The sequence below is a fragment of the Acipenser ruthenus genome, chromosome 20, assembly GCF_902713425.1.
Source record: "Acipenser ruthenus chromosome 20, fAciRut3.2 maternal haplotype, whole genome shotgun sequence".
Taxonomy (NCBI): domain Eukaryota; kingdom Metazoa; phylum Chordata; class Actinopteri; order Acipenseriformes; family Acipenseridae; genus Acipenser; species Acipenser ruthenus.
This window is the reverse complement of record NC_081208.1, coordinates 28,593,901-28,612,939: the sequence shown is the minus strand read 5'-3', so window position 1 is coordinate 28,612,939 and position 19,039 is coordinate 28,593,901. Positions and strand designations below refer to the sequence as shown.

At 42.4% G+C, this 19,039-nt stretch overlaps 1 protein-coding gene across 1 annotated transcript in view; it reads left to right on the top strand.

The window, feature by feature from the left end:
- The window catches only part of LOC117425929 (protein VAC14 homolog), a 32,568-nt gene extending 15,200 nt beyond the window's left edge, over positions 1 to 17,368 (top strand). Inside the window, exons 13-19 of the mRNA XM_034043250.3 lie at positions 515 to 662; positions 3,732 to 3,864; positions 9,346 to 9,520; positions 10,281 to 10,399; positions 11,657 to 11,736; positions 12,949 to 13,099; positions 16,110 to 17,368. Coding sequence (XP_033899141.1) covers positions 515 to 662; positions 3,732 to 3,864; positions 9,346 to 9,520; positions 10,281 to 10,399; positions 11,657 to 11,736; positions 12,949 to 13,099; positions 16,110 to 16,269 — 966 coding nt within the window. The 3' untranslated portion in view covers positions 16,270 to 17,368. The remainder of the gene's footprint in view (positions 1 to 514; positions 663 to 3,731; positions 3,865 to 9,345; positions 9,521 to 10,280; positions 10,400 to 11,656; positions 11,737 to 12,948; positions 13,100 to 16,109) is intronic.
- The last annotated feature ends 1,671 nt before the right edge of the window (positions 17,369 to 19,039 follow it).

Sequence of the window (19,039 nt, the reverse complement as noted above, 5' to 3'; positions counted from 1 at the left end):
GCTGTGTGGTTTGGAGAATTGCATAATTGTGAATGCGAGTGTGTGGAAGTGGTGTCTCTGAGTTTGTAAACTTTATTCAAAGAGGAAACGGGTGAATGGGAAGGGGGTGTAGAGGTCATCTGCGTTTGCATTGACCGTTGAGAATAGGAGCTGCTGAATGATCGTGGGAATGGAAATGGAGAGGAGGGCGAGCTAGGGACTCTCACACTGCATCAACCAAGGACGGGGCAGACAGGCAACTGAAAATGCAACAGCAATGCTCATAGTCCTTGGCACCCTCATCACAACCAATGAAGCTTAGGTGTTTTTAATTAAAACTTCAGTGCACACATGGATATAAAGTCACATATTCAATTGATTTTATTTACACTGTTGTTAAACAGTGTTTTCACCGTGTATATGTGATAATAGTACAAAATGTACTTTACAGTACCCATGTCTTAAAACGCACATCTCCGATCTACCTGTGGAAAGACGGCCTGACCTCCTGCAACCTCCTGTCTGTTCTTCACAGGTGATCCTCAAGGATCTGGAGGTTTTGGCCGAGATCGCCTCCTCTCCGGCCGGACATTTAGACGCACCGGGGTCATGTGACAGCTCCGACAGCAAATCCGAGCTCCAGGTTCCAGGGTCGACCAAATCGGTTCAGCCGAGCGGGTTTGGTGAGTGTCTGCCCCCAAGATATTCACCTGCTAGATGTGTCCTAATGACCCCTTTATTCAGCCCTATTGAAATGGATTGCTAATCCAGCTTGGCTGCTTTATACTTGTATATTGCGCAACATACATTGCAACATTCGATATGATTCCCCAGAGTCATTCAACCACCCATTGTAATACAGAGAATGCACTGCACCTTGTCTGAATCTTTCAGTCATTAACTCCAATATTTAATCATCTGAAAGTCTCCTACCCTATTTCTGTTCTCTAATCAAGATGGTGTTTTTGCTTTTAAACTGCAAATGATGGAGCAAAAGCTTTCTAATTGGTATTGTTATATCAATCGACCACTAGATGCCACTGTTTAATTCCACTTTAAGCCTCTATTGAACAGACACAGAAGATGCACACACAGTAGATCTTGCTGGAGTCCCAGAAATATGAAGACAAACAATGCTCCAGTTCACCAGATCTGAAACCTGGAGGATTCTCCATTGCTGCCAACAGCCAACTTTTAGGATATATATATATATATATATATATATATATATATATATATATATATATATATATATATATAATAGTTACTACAGATTTGAGGCCCCTGTAGATTTGTCTGGGGGAGTACCCCCCCCTTTGCTGAGCACCTAGGACTGTAAAAGTCTTCCTGTCCTGACATCTCCCCGATAGCTGGAGCTGAAGTTATTTCCTCTCTATTGACTCACATTTCCTTGTTATAGCCCCCCTCCTCCCTCCCTCCCCATATACTGTATTCCTGTTTTTTAAACTTCGCCTGGTGTTTTGCTGCTTCTAACCAGTTACCAGCTGGGGAGGAAATTGGGCATACGGGTTGTGTGTCCAAGGTCACACATACAGTGACTGGGCATCTGAGCTTTGAAGCAAGGATCTGCTGACCCTTAGCTATAAACACTGCCCCACACCCCTCCAAATAGTTTCAGTGTTTAAGTGAACAGCTCTGATGAAATGGATGTACAGTTTTGTTATCTTGTGGCTCATGAAAGGGCAGAGAGAGAGAGAGAGAGAGAGAGAGAAAGAGAGATAAAGCGAGCTTGTGTGGTTGTGGAAGTGCATGCTGATAGCCTCCATTACCAGCAGTTGCCATGGTTACTCGCTCCCTGCCTCCTTCGCCCCAGAGCACTCTGGGATACGTGTGCGCTGTGGCTGGAATTATAAACAGTGCATTGTGATGCAGTGCTGAGGAGAAGAAGCCAGTCATTGTGATGGAAATGAGGAGCAGTGCCACACTGAAAACAGATTGGATCACTCACTGACTAAAATTGAGATTTTTTAAAAGCAGCTCTCCTAAAAAGGTTTTCTTAGTAAGCAGTGGGATTTAGCTGTTGAAGGGAAATACAAGAAAATCATTCAGTTTTGCTATTCACAGGGTGATCGTGTGGGCTGTCCTTTGGCTCCTTGCCCCACCCCACCCCACTCCAAATTCAATGCGTTTGGGATTGGAGGTCCAGTCCTAGCAGTCTGAAGTTTAGCTTGCCAGTGCTGTATTTCACTGAGATCTCAAGTCATCCAAAGTCTTGGAAGCCAGCTTTTGAGTGTATAAACATTTACTTTTCAAAGCAAGCCAGTATTTAACACTGCCCGGGGTTGAACAGTTTGAAGTGTAACTCGATAGGTGTTACAGAAACAGAACAGAAACTAATTGAAAATTTCCATCCTGACAGATTCCTTTTACAGGCATTGCTGGTGCTCCATGCAGCCGGGTACGCAGCGTTGAGTTTCAGTTTATACTGGAGAGCTTCTGAGCACATCTGGCAGCAGTGGCAGTAATGTCGAAGGGCAGTCAGGAACATTGTAAAACATCAGAGTGAAGCGAGGGTCAGGAATAATCCCAACTGCAACCTGTGAACTGCCTTAAGCCTGCTTGCTGTATAACACTCTCTGACGATTACTGCGACCTGTGAACTGCCTTAACCCTGCTTGCTTTATAACACTCTCTCTGACGATTACTGCGACCTGTGAACTGCCTTAAGCCTGCTTGCTTTATAACACTCTCTCTGACGATTACTGAGAACACTCCTGTGTTAGTTTAAAAGCAGAGATGGAAATATCTAGACACCTTCCTAAGATCCACATGTGGTTAATCTGATGTTTCCATTGCTTTATAAGATTTATTAATCATTTTTTCATTTATTTATTTATTTATTTATTTATTTATTTATTTATAGTCTCCCAGTCCCTCAGCTACTAAACCACACTACTGCCCAGTCACTGATCCCAGACAAATTGGAACACACTGCCTCCAAGTCAGTCATCTCTAACCATTAGGACACTGCCTCCTAGTCCCTTGTCTCAAAGTATGAGGTCACTGCCAATTTAGTTTCTTTTGAAACTGTTATTCCGAGATAGTTGAGATTACAGAGGCTCCTTTGCACCTCCGTATGTTCGTTCCTGTTTGGTCCTCGGTGTTGGGAAACTGAGTGCATCCCTTCTAATTTTTGACTCCTAAAAGTTGTTTTTTTTCAAATTCTTTTTTCAATCCCTGTGGGACAATTTTGAATTATTTTTCCACATAAAACACATTCCCAGAAATCCCTGCTAGTGTCAGTCCCTGGGATCGCATATGGCTCTTATTTTATGAGACTGTTGATATTTTGGGCCATTTGTAACCCTGAAAGTGAGAGGACAGAATTGTAAAGGATAATGATTTTTTAAAGGCCCACTAGATACCTGGAGCCTTTGGGAAAAGATTGTCACACACACACACACACACACACACACACACTCACACACACACAAATACCACAGGTTTTGCCTGCACAGCAGCGGAGGCTCTGCAGGGTCCCCTGGAGAGAATCGAGGGGCGCTCCCTGCTAGTCCAGCCTGACCACAGCCCTGTATAATTACAGTGAAATCATTTCACTACGCTGTTGTGCTCTTCCATTACTTGTATAGGGCTCAGAAGTTTTATAGAAGGACATGTTGCAGTCAACATGTTTTTTTTTTTATTTTAAAACATTATACATGGCACTACAGTTGCTTTTAAAGAAGGCTTTCTGCTGGCATTCCCTGTCATTTGTCTTTGCTGTGTTCCAGGATCAAAGGGGGCCGATTGCTCCCCCTCCACCCCCAGCATGAACTCCTACTTCTACAAGTTCATGATCAACCTGCTGAAGCGGTTCAGCATGGAGAGGAAGCTGCTGGAGATGAGAGGCACCTTCATCATCAGGTAGGGATGGGGGGGGGCTGTCCGTCACCACTGTACTGCTTGCACTGCTTTGAATTCCGCCTTCACTAGATGAGGTAATGCTTTCACTCCCACTCTGATCATCGTGGAGTTGTGATGTTTCTAATAATTGTTGGCATGATTTTGAGAAAAAATCCTTAAAGAGCTTCAAATAACCTCTTATTTGTATTTGTTTTACTGACTCCTTTTCTTTCTAAGATGTTTGCAATTATTATGAGATCTTATTGCAACTAGTTATACAAGGCATTTTTTTTTTAATTATTGTTTTATTTTGTAGTCGCCTGACATAGAACTATATAATGTAGGCAAGAGTCTGTATATAAGCAAACACCAGGACCATGCAGGTACAGCAGCGTATAGAAAACAAAAAGAAAGAGATCAATATATACAACATATTACTGTATATCTGAATGGATATTTACCAGGTGAAAGACACTTCATTAGTGCAGATAGAGCTCTTTATCAGATGTTTGACGAGAGTTGGTCTTTGTGTAACTAAATCTATAAAAATCCCTTGGGGGATGTGATGGGTGACCTTGACCTTTTTGGTGCAGTGTAGGGGTTTTAACATCAACTTATAAACAGTGGTTCATAAATCCTGTCTAACAGTCCTTTCTGGAAAGTGAACCCACATGGCCGACATAGCATGTCGAAAACATGTTTCCCAGTAAATATTTTAATGATGATGTTTGGCTTCCTTCAAAACAAGGTTAAAATAATATTTGAAAAAGAAACCACTTTTTTTTTATGTGTGTGTGTTTGTCTTTAACAAGACATTTTTAATTGAGTTCATATTTTCTCCATTTTTGTTGGATATTGGGCGCCGTGAAGCAGATTGAGTTTGCTTGTAGTAAAATTATTTGCTGCCAAATATGAGAGGAATGAGAGCAATCCCCTCAACACTGGCTTGCACTGGGACACACAGTCGGGGGCTTTTAAAGGGGCAGGCCTGCTTTCCTGGAATGTTTACCAAAACATTACCATAGCAACAGCATCAGGGATGATCCAACTCAGCCACACCATGCTAAAAGAGTGGCAGTTGATATTCGGTGGACAACAGCTTTTTTATGTGGTTAAAATAAGAAAAAATGCTGCGATTCGATTATGTGCCTAGTAACCTGTTTAACTTAAGGACAGGAAATGATGTCATTGTGCATGATTCTAATGGCCATCGGACTAGGAAACCAGCACCAGTATGAACATTTTAAAAATGTTAATTGCAACAAAACGTTATTTAATATGGGGGAAACTAGCACTTTAACAAGCTACTTGTGTTGTCCCTCAGCTGATGCAGCAGCTGGTGTACAAGGCCAGCACCTTTTATTATTAAGCAGTTTGTCAGATGCGGTTTCAGTGCTCAAACTCAACGGGTGCAGTGCGCACCTATAGGCTGGACAGGTTGAACAACAGCCAGTCCCAGCAGGCTCTGCAGTATGAAGATGAATGTTCCCAGTAGAGGGTGCTGTTCATTAACACAGTCACCTTTTCACCTTTTTGTTTTTCCTAATTGAATGCACCCAGTTCAGACACAGTTGTTCCCAGAGGAGTCTTCTGTCAAAGGCTGAAGAAGTTAACTGATGATTAGAGCTATTGATCTGTCACTAATCTTGTGTGCTTTCATTCCCTCTGCCTGCCTGCCTCCCTCGCTCTGTCTACTACAGTATAATATTATCATTCCATCTGCATTACATACATTTGATTCTGCTGTTTTGGAAACAAGTGTATTTTTTTCAAATTCTGAATGTGCCAGCAGTTCATATGGGTTAGACCCCTTTTTTAAACAAGTATGCGTGCTATTGCTGGACCACCAGCCCTCCTGCTTTGGGAATGGAGTGCAATGGTTGATGCCGACGATGATCCCCCGGCTCCTCTCTGTCATGCTGACAGCACCAACCTCTCCCGCAGGGCTCCGTCACGAAGCAGCGTGGAAAAACGGGGGCAATGCCGGCAGCCATAGACAGTATAACACAATATAATACACATTGCACGTTGTATAGCACTGTGCAAGGCCTTTCTCAAGGCATTTTCAAACAGAAATGTTATACTAAAAATGAGAGATGTGATTTGAAGACAGTAGCCGGACTAATAGAATGTGTCTTGAAATTCCACAGACTGGGAGGAAAATTATCCAAATTCTTATTCACCTTTACCCTGAAGAGCAGCAGCAGCAGAATTTCAGGGCTAAAGCGTAACCTTCAAGTGGATTCTAAGACATACCGAAGGCCAGCGCTAGAATGATGGACTTTTCTTGTTGCAGTATCTGCCCCTTGCTAGGCTTTAAGCAGGAAGAGAGCTCCGAGGAACCCAGTCAGGGCATCAGATTGGGGGGAGAGAAGAACAAGCCACAGTGCACAGCTGATACAATAGAGAGGGCAAAATACCCAGACAGTGAGAGAGAGAGGACTGTGCCTCTGATCACACATGACATCAGTGCTGCCCCGCCACCCCCTTCCTTTGGGCAGTTACGGCAAATAATGTGGCACTTCATTCCTCGTGAATTATTTGGGTTACCTCTCTTAAATATTTTTGCAGCTGCCACTGTTGTCTGTTTGCAAATCACATAAAGTATATGGGTATAAGCAGGTCTTCAGTTCTGAATGGAGTTCTCTTTCCTGGACCTATATAAAGATGTGTAGTACAAGTATTAAATGATCTGCTGAGATCCCTGCTGAGATCCCTGCTGAGCTTCACAAACACATTCATCTGGAGGGGAGCAGAAAAGACCCGGAGATCTTATTATCTGATACTTCTGTACCACCACCACGTTGTTATTAATGGAACATTAAAAAATGTGTAGGCAGCTTTAGCCAGTGGCTTTAATGCTAGCGGAATCGGCTTCTGTTTTAAAATGTAAACTGTATTGTTCCAGAGAAGGGGAGTGTTGAATCGACTATGTCAGTGGAGTGGAGAGCTGCCTTCACTGGTGTTTCTAAACCACATCAATGACCTGGGGTGAGAAGGTCAGCACAGCTGTGTTCTAGACTGCTCTCAGTTAAATAAGAGACGTGTTTGAAATGTTCAAACACGTTGACTTTCCTCCGGGTCACATTCTGACTGGCCTTAAAACCAATTAGCTAAAAAAATAAAATAAAAAAAAATTGCCAACAGTTAACAGGGATTGTATGAGTCGCCTGGCCTTGCTGGCCTGATCTCTTTGTGTAGAGAGGTGTGCAAGATAGCGACAGGATTGCGTTTACAAGTGTAGCGCTCATTGCTTACCACTGAAAGACAATTGCAAAGTTGGACTGGTTTGTATATGTATTTATACCTTGCATGAAAGGCAAAGGTTACTTTGTGTGTGTTTCTCTGTGTGGGTGTCTGTATACAAGTGTGTCAGTGAGGCAGAAACACTACTTGTAAGCTTTCCTGATCAAAGGGTTTACTTATAATTAATGTCACTGTTACCAGCTACACCTGAATCTCACAGCACTGCTTGCCTTTGTTCAGTTCTGTAAAGTGTGAGACTTTCCACAAACTGCTAACGAGAACCTTCGCTGTCAAGGTTATTTTTCAAGGTTTTAATTTGAAACGAGATTGAACTTTTAATGAGAGATTTAATTGGGATTTTTACAAATAGAAACACAGGCTTTTTTTATTCCAAAATAAAAAACCCTGAAGATTTATTAAACGGAACAACTACCGTTTTAGCTCAGTGTCATGTTCAAGTTTAGACTGGCTTGTTCAGACTGGCTAAATTGGATTTATAGAGGGTCAGGTTGCTGTTTTTAAGTATACCCTTGTAAAGGAGTGCAGTATATTTTAGTAAATGTGCTGTGGCAATGTCACCACTTCCTAACTCGGAAACCATTTGACATACAGCCTTCATATGCACAGGGTTTTATAAACTCCTTGGCTTAAATGTACCGGTGACCTTAATGTAAGACCGGATGTGGCTGCCACATCTGTGATGAATTGCCTTTGTTTTGTTTTGCTATGCGATTTTAAACATTAGCGTCACATCTGGTACATACTATTTTTACTTTCTTACACAACTACTTGTGATACCTCAGAAACCATTTGAGATACACTTATTTGCAGATTAATATAAATAATATTAAATATATTTATTTTAATAAATAATATTAAATACAGCAGGGGTGGTGAGCACAAGTTTCCCTTAGTTCCAAAGTGGACAATCACTCCAACTTTTATCCCGTGCAACTTTGGTAAAATAATTGGAAGTTTTGTATCTCCTACACAGTATGACATTGAACAAATGCCTTTTTTTTTTTTTTTTTTTTACTGAGTTTACACGACTGACAGTGATGGCTCAGAGTGATTGATGGCACTCATTTTTGTTGTTGTGTCTTAGCAGAAGACGAGTTAGCAGAGCGAAAAAGACAGCATTGTCTCCTAAACTCTGTGAAACCTTCAGAATATTATTCAGTGCAGGGAGGCTACAAAGTCACTTAGCCACTCTGTACTGGAGGTTGCATTAACAGGTTGCAGGTTGCAGGTTGCAGGTTCGAGGAGTTTAGTCGTCCCTGTGGGCGTTTTGGTATGGCAGAGGAAGAAAGGAGATGAAAGGCAGAATTTGCATTTCCCCGAGTCACTGGAAAATCGCAGGCTGGCAGTAGGGGGAGGATTCCAGCTGCTCTCTACCCTGGCCTGCTTTCCACTAGTTCTGTCTCTGCTCTACTTCACCTACGAGTTAGGAGGGGGCGGTGAACCACTGCTCTCCAAATCAGCTGGAGCTCCTAAGTTGAGGGTGCGGGGGTGCAGAGCTCATTAAAGTCCGCCCTCACTGGAAACAACATTAAAATGATGAATTCCTACTATGCTATTAGCACATCTTTTCTAATTTCTCCTCTTCCGCAGTAATGTTGACAGCACTGCTTTATTTGAAACGAGCAGCAGCCAAAACTAAAAGCTAATGTAGCTAATTTTTTCACTGAAGCCAAATGCAGTGTTTCAGTTTCATTATTAAGATTGTTGTTGAAAGATGGTGGTCAGTGTCCTCGTGTTTGTTAAAAGACAGTAGTGGAAATTGCAGTTAGCTGGGATTACTTACCTTTGCACTGGTGTTTTTATAATTATCTGTCATTTGTTTTCTTCAGTGTCAATAGCTGCTCTGGGTGTCTTAAGTGATGTAGCCTAATTACTTCATGTCTGCCCTGTAAGCTATTGCCCACAGTTTATTTGTATTTGGACGTTGCTCTAGATGCAGATTTTATGTACTGTACAGGCGTGTGATATGCAGTTAATTTTACAGCAGAATAATACCTTGAATTCCACAATTATTTATTGGAAGGTATGTGTGGGCCATAAAAAAACACTTTAGTTCTTAGCAGTCCTTTTTAGCATGTGTATTTTAAACTGGACGTGCACTGCAGTGTATTTGGTGGGCACGTCCTGAACTCATTGCAAAAGTCATTTGTTGAAACATTTCTTTAGTTTTTCTTTAGTTACTCAGATTTTATGATCGAGTGTTAGGGATGATGCGTTTGTGTGTCCTCTCCCCAGGCAGCTGTGCCTCCTGCTCAATGCAGAGAATATCTTCCACTCCATGGCAGATATCCTGTTGAAGGAGGAGGACCTCAAGTTCGCGTCCATCATGGTGCAGACCCTCAACACCATCCTGCTGACCTCTGCTGAGCTCTTCCAGCTCCGGAACCAGCTCAAGGACCTCCACACTCAGGTACCAGAGCCATCACACGCTCACCCTCAACGCAGCACTCGTCTCACTCCAGCACACTGCCATTACACACTCACCCTCACCGCAGAACACGTCTCACTCCAGCACACTGCCATCACACGCTCACTCTCACCGCAGCACATGTCTCACTCCAGCACACTGCCATCACACGCTCACCCTCACCCAGCAGGATAAGGATGTTTCACATCCTTACTCTCACTCCAGCACATTGCCATCACGCACTCATCCCTAACCCTATGATGCTGTCTCACACACTGGATTGCACACCGACTACCATCCTAATACCTCCTCGTACAGGTGCTGGCGGACTCAAAACTGCCTCCATTCTAACATTTACCTTCTGTATAGTCTTTCACACACATGTATACTCAATCTCACACTTGCCCTCATCCACACACACATCAAATACTGCCTCACCCTCATACACTTACCCATCAAACACTACCTCCACCCCAACACATACACAACCTAATTCCCTCATAGCCACACAGCTATAATTTTTTTCATATAGATATACGCTAGCTGTCTCTCACACACGGGGCAGGGTTGGATGCTTCGTCAGTGTCCAAGCTGTTCAGTTCTGAAAATCTGCAATGAGAAATAGGCGAGCATTTGGCTCGATAGAAACAACATGCATGGTAAGCTTGGCTCCACTCTGTATCGCTCAAGGTGTCTCGTTCTGCTTGCTCACCCTCACGTGGCTCTTCTCTCTCACTCTCCCTGTGCTTGTGTTTCCCTGCAGGAGAGCTGTGCTCTTTTCTGCTGCCTGTACCGTTCCTGGTGTCACAGCCCAGTGGCCACCGTCTCTCTCTGCTTCCTCACCCAGAACTACAAGCACGCCTACGACCTCATCCAGAAATTGTATCCTTTTATACGGCTCCTTGGAGCATTCATCTTCCACTTTCATCTGGGTCGGAACTCTTAATTGGTTCACAGTTTTCCATCCTGTTGGCAGTGATTCTCTGGCACTGGCAGATGAAACACACAGACAAGCTGGCTTGCTCTGACTTTACCATTTATAGGAATAAGTGGAGAAGGAGCTGTTTACATCAGGAGAGGAGCAGCCCTGGCTGAAGATTTCTCTTTTTCTTTTTTGAATATCTAAATGAATGTGAAAGATGTTTTATAATATCTTTTATTGGAAAGAGGTACTTCAAGTAAAACATCTGCCTTTTGAAACAAAACATGCTGAGATTGGAGTGCTTTAGTCTCTGTTGTTAAAGTGCCGGGTGACAATGCTGGGGATTTGAGAATGGAGTGTTTCGTGCTTATTCTTAGGGTTCAGGGGGAGTGACTATTACCACAAAGGGGGAGCCATGTGGGCTAAGTGGGGCAGCCAGCCAGGGAGATGGAGAAGGGAATGGACGTTGTTGTTTTATTATCGGTGAAAGAAAATCTGCCTGCAAAATAAAATGATTCTAAATAATTTAGTCTGTGCAAATTTAAAAAAAAAATGTAATGACTGCAGTTTTTCCTTCATGCTGTCTACCTACCCCCATGCGTGTGTTCTATTATGTTGATGTAGAAATAGGTCCTGGGATATTCTGCTTATTGTACACATGTATATAAACATTTAACAACAAATGGCCATATGTTCTGCTGTGGCTTTTATGCAGTCTTAGAAATATTCTGAGGACAAGTGTAGTTCTTTAGAAGTTGGGGATTGACAGCCCTAGGGATGGAACACAGAAGGTCTACCCTTTAGAGCACCAAAATAAGTACCTGTAAAAGAAAAAGCACTGAACAATTTTAAATATCAGTAGTACAGTTTATTTTAATGTGCATTGTAGTGTATGTTCTGTTCTTTGAATTAAAGGTGAGGAATTAACAGACAGATGCTACTCTATGGAGGTTCCCTTAAAAAGCTTTGCCAAAACACCTCAATCCTGACTTGAACTGCAAGTCCTTGCAATGAAGTCCTGGGCTCCTCTCAATGAGCTGAGCTTGATAAATGACGGTGGTTTAGTGAAGTGAATTAGGTTTTGACAACTGAAGCTCATTTCTTAAGCTTGGTTTGATGCCAGCCCTCCATAGTTGAAAGGCTAGTGCATAAGGCTAACTCGATCCTTAGACCCACAGCTCCTGACGACAGGAGTTTTTCTTTACATCTGTGCTCAGCGGCGACCTTGAGGTGACTGTGGACTTCCTGATGGAGGTGGACAAACTGGTGCAGCTCATTGAGTGTCCCATCTTTACATGTGAGTCCAGCTGGCTTTGTGAACTGGCTGTAGGTGTTTAAGCGTATTGTTTGCAATTTGCTAATTTGTGGTGCTTTTTAAAAAATGCATCTGTCTGGTGGTGGTGGTGGTGGTGGTGATGATGATGAATTTGCCATTTTTGCGTCAGTGTGGATATCTGTGGCTCACAGAATATGCATGTGTATATAGTGTGGCTGTGTGTACAGTATGTAAGTGTATATGTGTGCTGGTATTGAGAGTGTTTCTGTATGAGTGTGTGGATGCTTTGATGTTGATGCTGTTTCAGTAACTGGGGCAGAACTGATTGCTGATGGCTGCAGGCGTACAGAGACCTACATTCAGCAATCCAGGCAGGGTTCTGGATTAGAGAGAGGAGCTGTCCCCAAACACACCACCCTTAACCCTCCTGCACCCAGCCCTGCACCCAGCCCCTATCCAGGAGAGTGTCTGAACAGGCCTGTACGTGCAGCCCAGCCTCTCCAAAACCTCGACACCAGAGGGACATGCAGATGGGAAGAAAAGATTGTTTAAAATGCAAGAGTAGACAAGGGAAAAACAGTAGAAAATATCCATATGGAAAATACATACAGTGCATCTTATGTGATGTACAGTGATGCAGTTTTAACATATGTTACATTCTTAAAACCTACAAATCCATACAAGTCAAACCATGTGACATACATTCAATGTGCATTGCTTTTGCATTGATGGACACACAAAAAGACAACAAAGTTGTAAGAGAGTCACTGAGGGATAATAGAAGTCCAGTGCAGGATTTGTGTAACTCAAAGCCCCTCTCTGCTTTAATAGTTTACCTGTGGGAGTACCAATCATTTCCACTCTTGGAGGTCCTCTGGTGACATTTTCAAAGATGAACAGAACAGACCTGTTCATCACAGAGACCTGTTCTTTAGAACACGATGCACCTTGCCTCAAGGAGACAAGAATGGTTTGAAAATTCATCGTTTTGAACTGCCACTCATTTTTTTTTTTACAGGAATAGCTGAGAGGGTCAGTGTGAATTTTCTAGTGTGTAGTAAAAATGGCGCTTTACAGAAGTGAAGCACAGTGTACACAAAAAGGGTTTCTGTAACCTGCAGGCATCCTGTAGCAGTGTTACAGGAGGTGGATTTGAGAAGTGACATTTTCTCCCCCTAAGCCCTCTCCAGTTCTCTCCGGGTCTCATGCTTCTCTATCTCCCTTGCTGTCTAGATCTTCGTCTTCAGCTGCTGGATGTAGAGAACAATCCCTACCTGATCAAGGCCCTTTACGGGCTCCTCATGCTGCTGCCACAGAGCCAGGCCTTTATGATGCTGTCCCACAGGCTGCGCTGCGTCCCCAACCCGGAGCTGATGAGGGCTGTGTGAGTACACCTGCGTGACCTATATGACCTGCAGTGTGCTCTGCCCGCATGGAAGCGGGGTGTATGACAAGCATTCTCTCCTGATAAACCACCCTGCTTGCGTAAGCGTATCATTATCTCTGTCAGCAAACCTAACCGAGAAAACCTGAGTCTCCTGTGCAAATAATTATTTAAGGTTATACATTCACTTATACACTCGTACATTTTTACACAAACTCCCACACACTTTCTGAGAGATGAGACCGTAAGGCTAGGGGTTGAGATCAGGTGTGACATTGCTAACAAGTTTTGTGTGTGTGCATGTGTGTTTGTTTCTTTTTTGCGACTGAGTGGGGATTTGAGCATTTTCTTTTGAGCAAAAATGTCTTTAGAGGATAACAAGGGGTTAAAATCTGCCCAGCATCCAGGATCCATGGCTATCAGGAATGTGAAGGCTTCTTTCTGTTCATCCACATAATGAATGAACGTTAACGAGGGTCCCTCTCAGTTCACAGCAGTAGTCTGCACATGATCTACAGTCAGGGTGGAGAGCTCAGGACAGAGAAACAATGCTGAGGTGAAAGGCGCCGGTCTGTCACAGTAGGCCTTTCTCCTCCCTGGGCTCTCCATCCTGTGTTTTGGTTTGATTTCTCAAGTTCAGAGGTCAAGGCCAGGTCACCACCTCCTCTCTGATTAATGTTAGTACAACCTTTTGTTGCGCCATGGCTCAAATATTGTCAAAATTAAATAAGAAGTGTGTTTTGGCCACACACTCGCTAATGATCATACTCAGATCTAGTAACACATGAGTATTTTCTGGCTTTTGTGGGAATGCTTTGTTATAACAATTTGTGACTGTGTGTTTTATTCACAAGTTATAAGACTCACAAGCTTTTATAGAACTAAACCTACAAAAAATATCCAAACACTATACCTTATTAAACCGAGTGTGCGCTACAAGCTTGCATGCATGGTTATTTCAGGGTCATTTTAATTTGTCTGTGGGGTAACCTAACATAAATTCATAATGTATTGAAACAGAAACATGAGGATGAAAAGGAAAATTCAAACGCACCTTTTAATACAAAACCCCTTTCAAAGCTTTTAATGATAAGTGATGCACTGCAGTGTATGGACCATGTTATTAAAGTGTGTTGGACAGATTGCAGGTTAGAGTTAAGCACTCAAGGCTTCACAGTGCTGTCTAGCGTGCTCACATTATATCTAACCCTTCAGGGGGGTGGCTGTTGTCTGTGGTGATGTCACTCAATGTAACTCTCCCTTGCTAGGAAATTGAATTGTTTCACTGGTGATGGCCTGTGGTGAGGTGAGGAGTTATTGCTGGTGTTTAATACTGTGCTTCTCTGTGTTCACCAATTTTAAATTGTACAAAGTAGTCTATAAACCCAGAATACAGTGTAGATGGCATATAACTGTTGTGAATTTAATGCTACTGAATGGTGAAAGAACAAACAGCAATGGGTTCACAATTGCACATGTATGCTTCCCCACATATCTACTATCCATTGAGGACTAATCAGTAACCACCAAATACATTTCCATGTGCTGTACTAATATTCATGCCAGCACAATAGTACTATTGATTATTACATGTATTTTTAGTTTGCTTTGTTCATTCCACTGTGGCTTTTTTTAGTTAGCTGGTCTCATCTAGATTTGGCACCACACACTGTCACTGTGCTGCGATCAATGTGTGACATTCATTTAAACCCAGTTTGTCGAGGGATTGATGCTCCATTTGTCCTCCTCATTTCTGGACCCGTTATACTCAGTAAAATAGCTTTCATTGTAGTAGGATAGTTTGAATTTCACATGCACTTCTATTGCCACATGAAACAAGTGCATTAAGATCATTTATGTGGGTGTATGGATAAATCGTGAAGCTAACTTAAATGGCTCTTTATAGGATTCAGGTGTGTGTTGTATTACGTGACCTAAAGCACTACTGCACATTGCTACTCGTAGTCTAACCAATTTCTTCAGTAGCTAGTACATGCTCTTTATAGTTGCTTACATGCCACGCTACCTCATTTTAAGTTTTTGCCTTTTAACAAAAAAGCCTCTCATTTAATGGACATGAAATCCTATTACACAAGTCACCTATCAAGAACATCTCATGCATTGCACTGTGACTCACTCAAGTGTTTTGCTTACTCCCCTATCCATTTAAAGCTAATTTTAATCAACCAGATTCTAGGACTGACACCATAGGTCACAAAGGGGGTGCTGTATTAACAACTTTTAGTGTAATTTTATTAACTTTCTATTCTGGTCTACGGTGGGCTTCCATAGTTGAAAAACAGCAACAATGCAGCATTTCCATAGGGACACACAACAGTCGTGACGGATGGTGTCCTTCAGGAAAGGCTATTTGTTTTTTTCAGTGACTGAGTCACTTTAAAATTGCCCTATAGATGTGAGGAAATAGCCTGGCTGCAGAACGGTACTGTATTAGACCCTGGCATTCATTTTATTTGGTGGAACAGCCAGCCTGAGAGGCAGAGGCAGCTCATTAGAGCGAGGGAGCCAGTGGGACTGATTTTAAATTAAAAGGGCTGTCTGGGGATTACTGACTGCGAAATGTCCACAGACCCCCAGACGGCAGTCATTACCTGCCCTCTCACCACTAGGTCACTGGACGGAGTACAGTAGATAAACAGGCAGACAAGGGAGGAATAACTGGCTGCTATTATGAAGGCTAGGGAGGGGCTGTGTTTGGAAAGGGCTCAAGTAGTTTAATACCAGCCCAGGCACAGTTGTATGCTGTACAGTGACCAGGCAGATTACTGGGGATCTCTGGTCATTTAAGTATAAACCATTCTTCATGTGAATGTACTGCCATGGATTTTTGTTTTATTTGTTTTACTATTGCCTCTTTGAATAAAGTGATACGTTGATGATCTCTCTGCCATGGATTCTTGCTTTGCACATGTGCAGAAACGTATTTGAGAGAAGTAATAATAACAACTACAATTACAGTTTTTCATTCAATTTCTTACTTATTTTGTAGGCCCCAGAAAAAGCCTGCAGACTCAAGTAAAGCTGCCCCAGTCCACATTGACTACGGGGAGCTGCTGCAGCATTTCGACCAGGTCCAAAACAAACACCTGGCGGTCCGGCACCAGAGAGCAGGCCGGGCCGAGCACCCTGACCGGAAACTTGTGCTCTGATTAAAGGAGAGGGTACCTGCCTGGGACCAGCCAGGCAACACATCCCACTCCACATGTCCAACTGTCCAACCCAGCAGGACATCGGGCATTCCTCAAACATCAAGTCTGTGGAGTTGGGGGCCGGAGCCTGATGCTGTCTCTGAACTGACTGAAAAACTACACCGCCCCCTGGACCAAACCCCCATGGGAAGACTTTTTTATTTTTAAATTGATGTGCGATCTGTTTTAGAGCTCTTTACAGAGGTGCAGAATCCATAGGCCTGAAGATCTGAGAACAGTGTTATTTACTTTTGGTTAATAATAAGGTGCTGAATGTGTGCTGACTTAGTCAAACGGCTTCTCCTCCACTGCCCCACAATGCACTCTTCTGCGGGGGGGGGGGGTCCTTGTTGAAGTGTCTCTGCTGTCGGATCATGCGCCAATCAGGGTGGCTTTGTTAAACTGGAAGTGAGCTGAACCTGCTCCTCCACAGGCTAAACTTGAATATTCTGAAATACAGACTCGTGAGGGTTTTTCTATGGTCCTGAGAACCGTTTGTTGTTTTTAGCATGACACCCTGTCCAATATTAAACGCGCTTCTCCTCATCCTGGCCTTTGAGCAGCATGGAAATTCCATCACATGATTATAAACAGGCTGTTTAATTACATTCATTATGACAGGTGTAAACTGTAGCCCTGAAAACGCAGTCGGTTCCACAGACTGCATGAAGCAGGAAGTTATTTTGAAATGTCTTCTGTAGCCCGTATACTCATCCTGCAACAATATTCAAGTTCTGCCTAAAGTTCTTCTGCGGGAAGCTGATGTTGACTGTAGTTTCACTGTCTCTCTACTTCCTTCTCTCCTGTTGATCACTGTCTTATGTAGTTTGTTTATCCTTCCTCTTTCAGTGTCTCTCCTTTCTTGCTGCCTGTCATCCCTTCTTGTTCTCTCTCTCGTTCTCTCTCTCTTGTTCTCTCTGAGATGCATGTTGCCTTAGAATTTATATAACCCCTTTGTGAAACAGAATGCACTCTGTAATGCAGTGCAACTTGAAATAAAATATGAACCGTGCTTTATCAGTTTATTCTATAAAACAAAGTTGTTGGGTTTTACTTTCTGTCACTAATCCATTTGGTCACCAGCATAAGGCACTTTAAGTAGCATTGCCTCTATTGGAGGGAGTCCACTTTGATCGGTGTTGTTATTGAGTGCAGTACCATCTTATCATTAAAAAAAAGGTACACTAAGAAAATCAGGTAAAAAAACTTTCAAATTAAGGCAAATGTGGTTAACCAATTCCAGGTTTAATTCATAGTCAAATCAGGAATGGTTCAAACTGTTCTACAAATGGGAGTCTTATTCTCATGCCTGTTAACTGGGCAGGCACCCAGGGCTGGTGCCAGCTTCATTAGGGCTTTTGGAGATGGAGAAATCAGCCCTGAGCCCTGCTTTACAGTGCAGAGCGCAGTCCATCTGTGCAAAGGCATTGACTAGCCTTGCAGCCATGTAGTCTCCCCTCCCTTAAAACTAGCAATATCCTCCCTTTTGACAGAAAGTAACAATGATGAGATTGTGTTAACCTTGGTTCCACAGCTTAACTCCTCTACAAGGTAGAATTCAATATCCCCAAGTCTTCCGAAGTCTTCCACCCACCCCAGTTTCTGTGCAGGGGGGAAATTCATATGAAACAAAGAAAAAGAGTAAAAAAAAAAAAGGTTCCCTGCCGGCGTGAATGGGGCTAGATTTGGAAATCAGATTGTTGCATCTCAGGAGATCCATCAGGTTTAAAACTTCTAAAATATCACAGAATGATGGTCTGAATGCTGGTAATGGATTTATTTTTCCTTTCGTTATGCCTTCTTGAACAGAAGTAATTAATTCTATACCTGACTCATGATAACTGTTGTAGTTAGTCAAGGTTAAACCATTGAATTCTGAACAGCACTTGCCCGGTTATTGTCTTATACACTGCAGTGAAATATAACCATATATCTTGTGTGGCAGAACAGTAAAACAAACAGCAAGCACTGCTTAATGTATGTCGTCTCCTGAATTAAACAAGGACGATTGCACGGTTACAATACATTGAGTAAGAAAAAGGCCCATTATTGAACATCAATGTAAACCAAAATAAGTCAACTATGACATCCATATCCCTTAAACTCACAAAGAACATATCTAGTAGCAGTAATTACATAATAGGTTTAAAATAATGCTGTGTAATAGATTGAAATGTTGCTGCTTATTCAGATGTATTTAAGCAGGGTAAGTTAAACACATTATACAACAATGTGATCTATATCATAATATTTAGCCAGATTAGCTTTTGCTAAATTACAATAGTCTACTGCAGCTGTGCACAAAAAATGTGCGTTTGCTATACATTGAAATGGCTATGAAATGTGCATAATCTAGCAGGCTAGAAAGTTACATTTGTGATGTCTTGGCATGTATATCCACCACATCTGGAATTATCAAGATCACTGAGTGGTTTGGCATAAACTGTTTGGGTAATCTCTGGTAATTCCCTTTCCAGGTATTATTATTACTTATGTGTCACAAGCAACATGTGACGTAGCATGAGCTTGCAAATTATAGGACTAAATGATGAGTTACAGCTAGAGCGTTGGTCTTGCTACTTCAGAATGTAAACAAATATCCAAACAGAAACAAAACTGAAGAAAGTTACTTGATAAATAAACAAAGGGGAAAACGCTCATCTTTATCTAGGTATTTATTTTCAAGCTGCATTGACGTAGTGGTTTTCTTTTCTTGATAGATTTGTTGCAC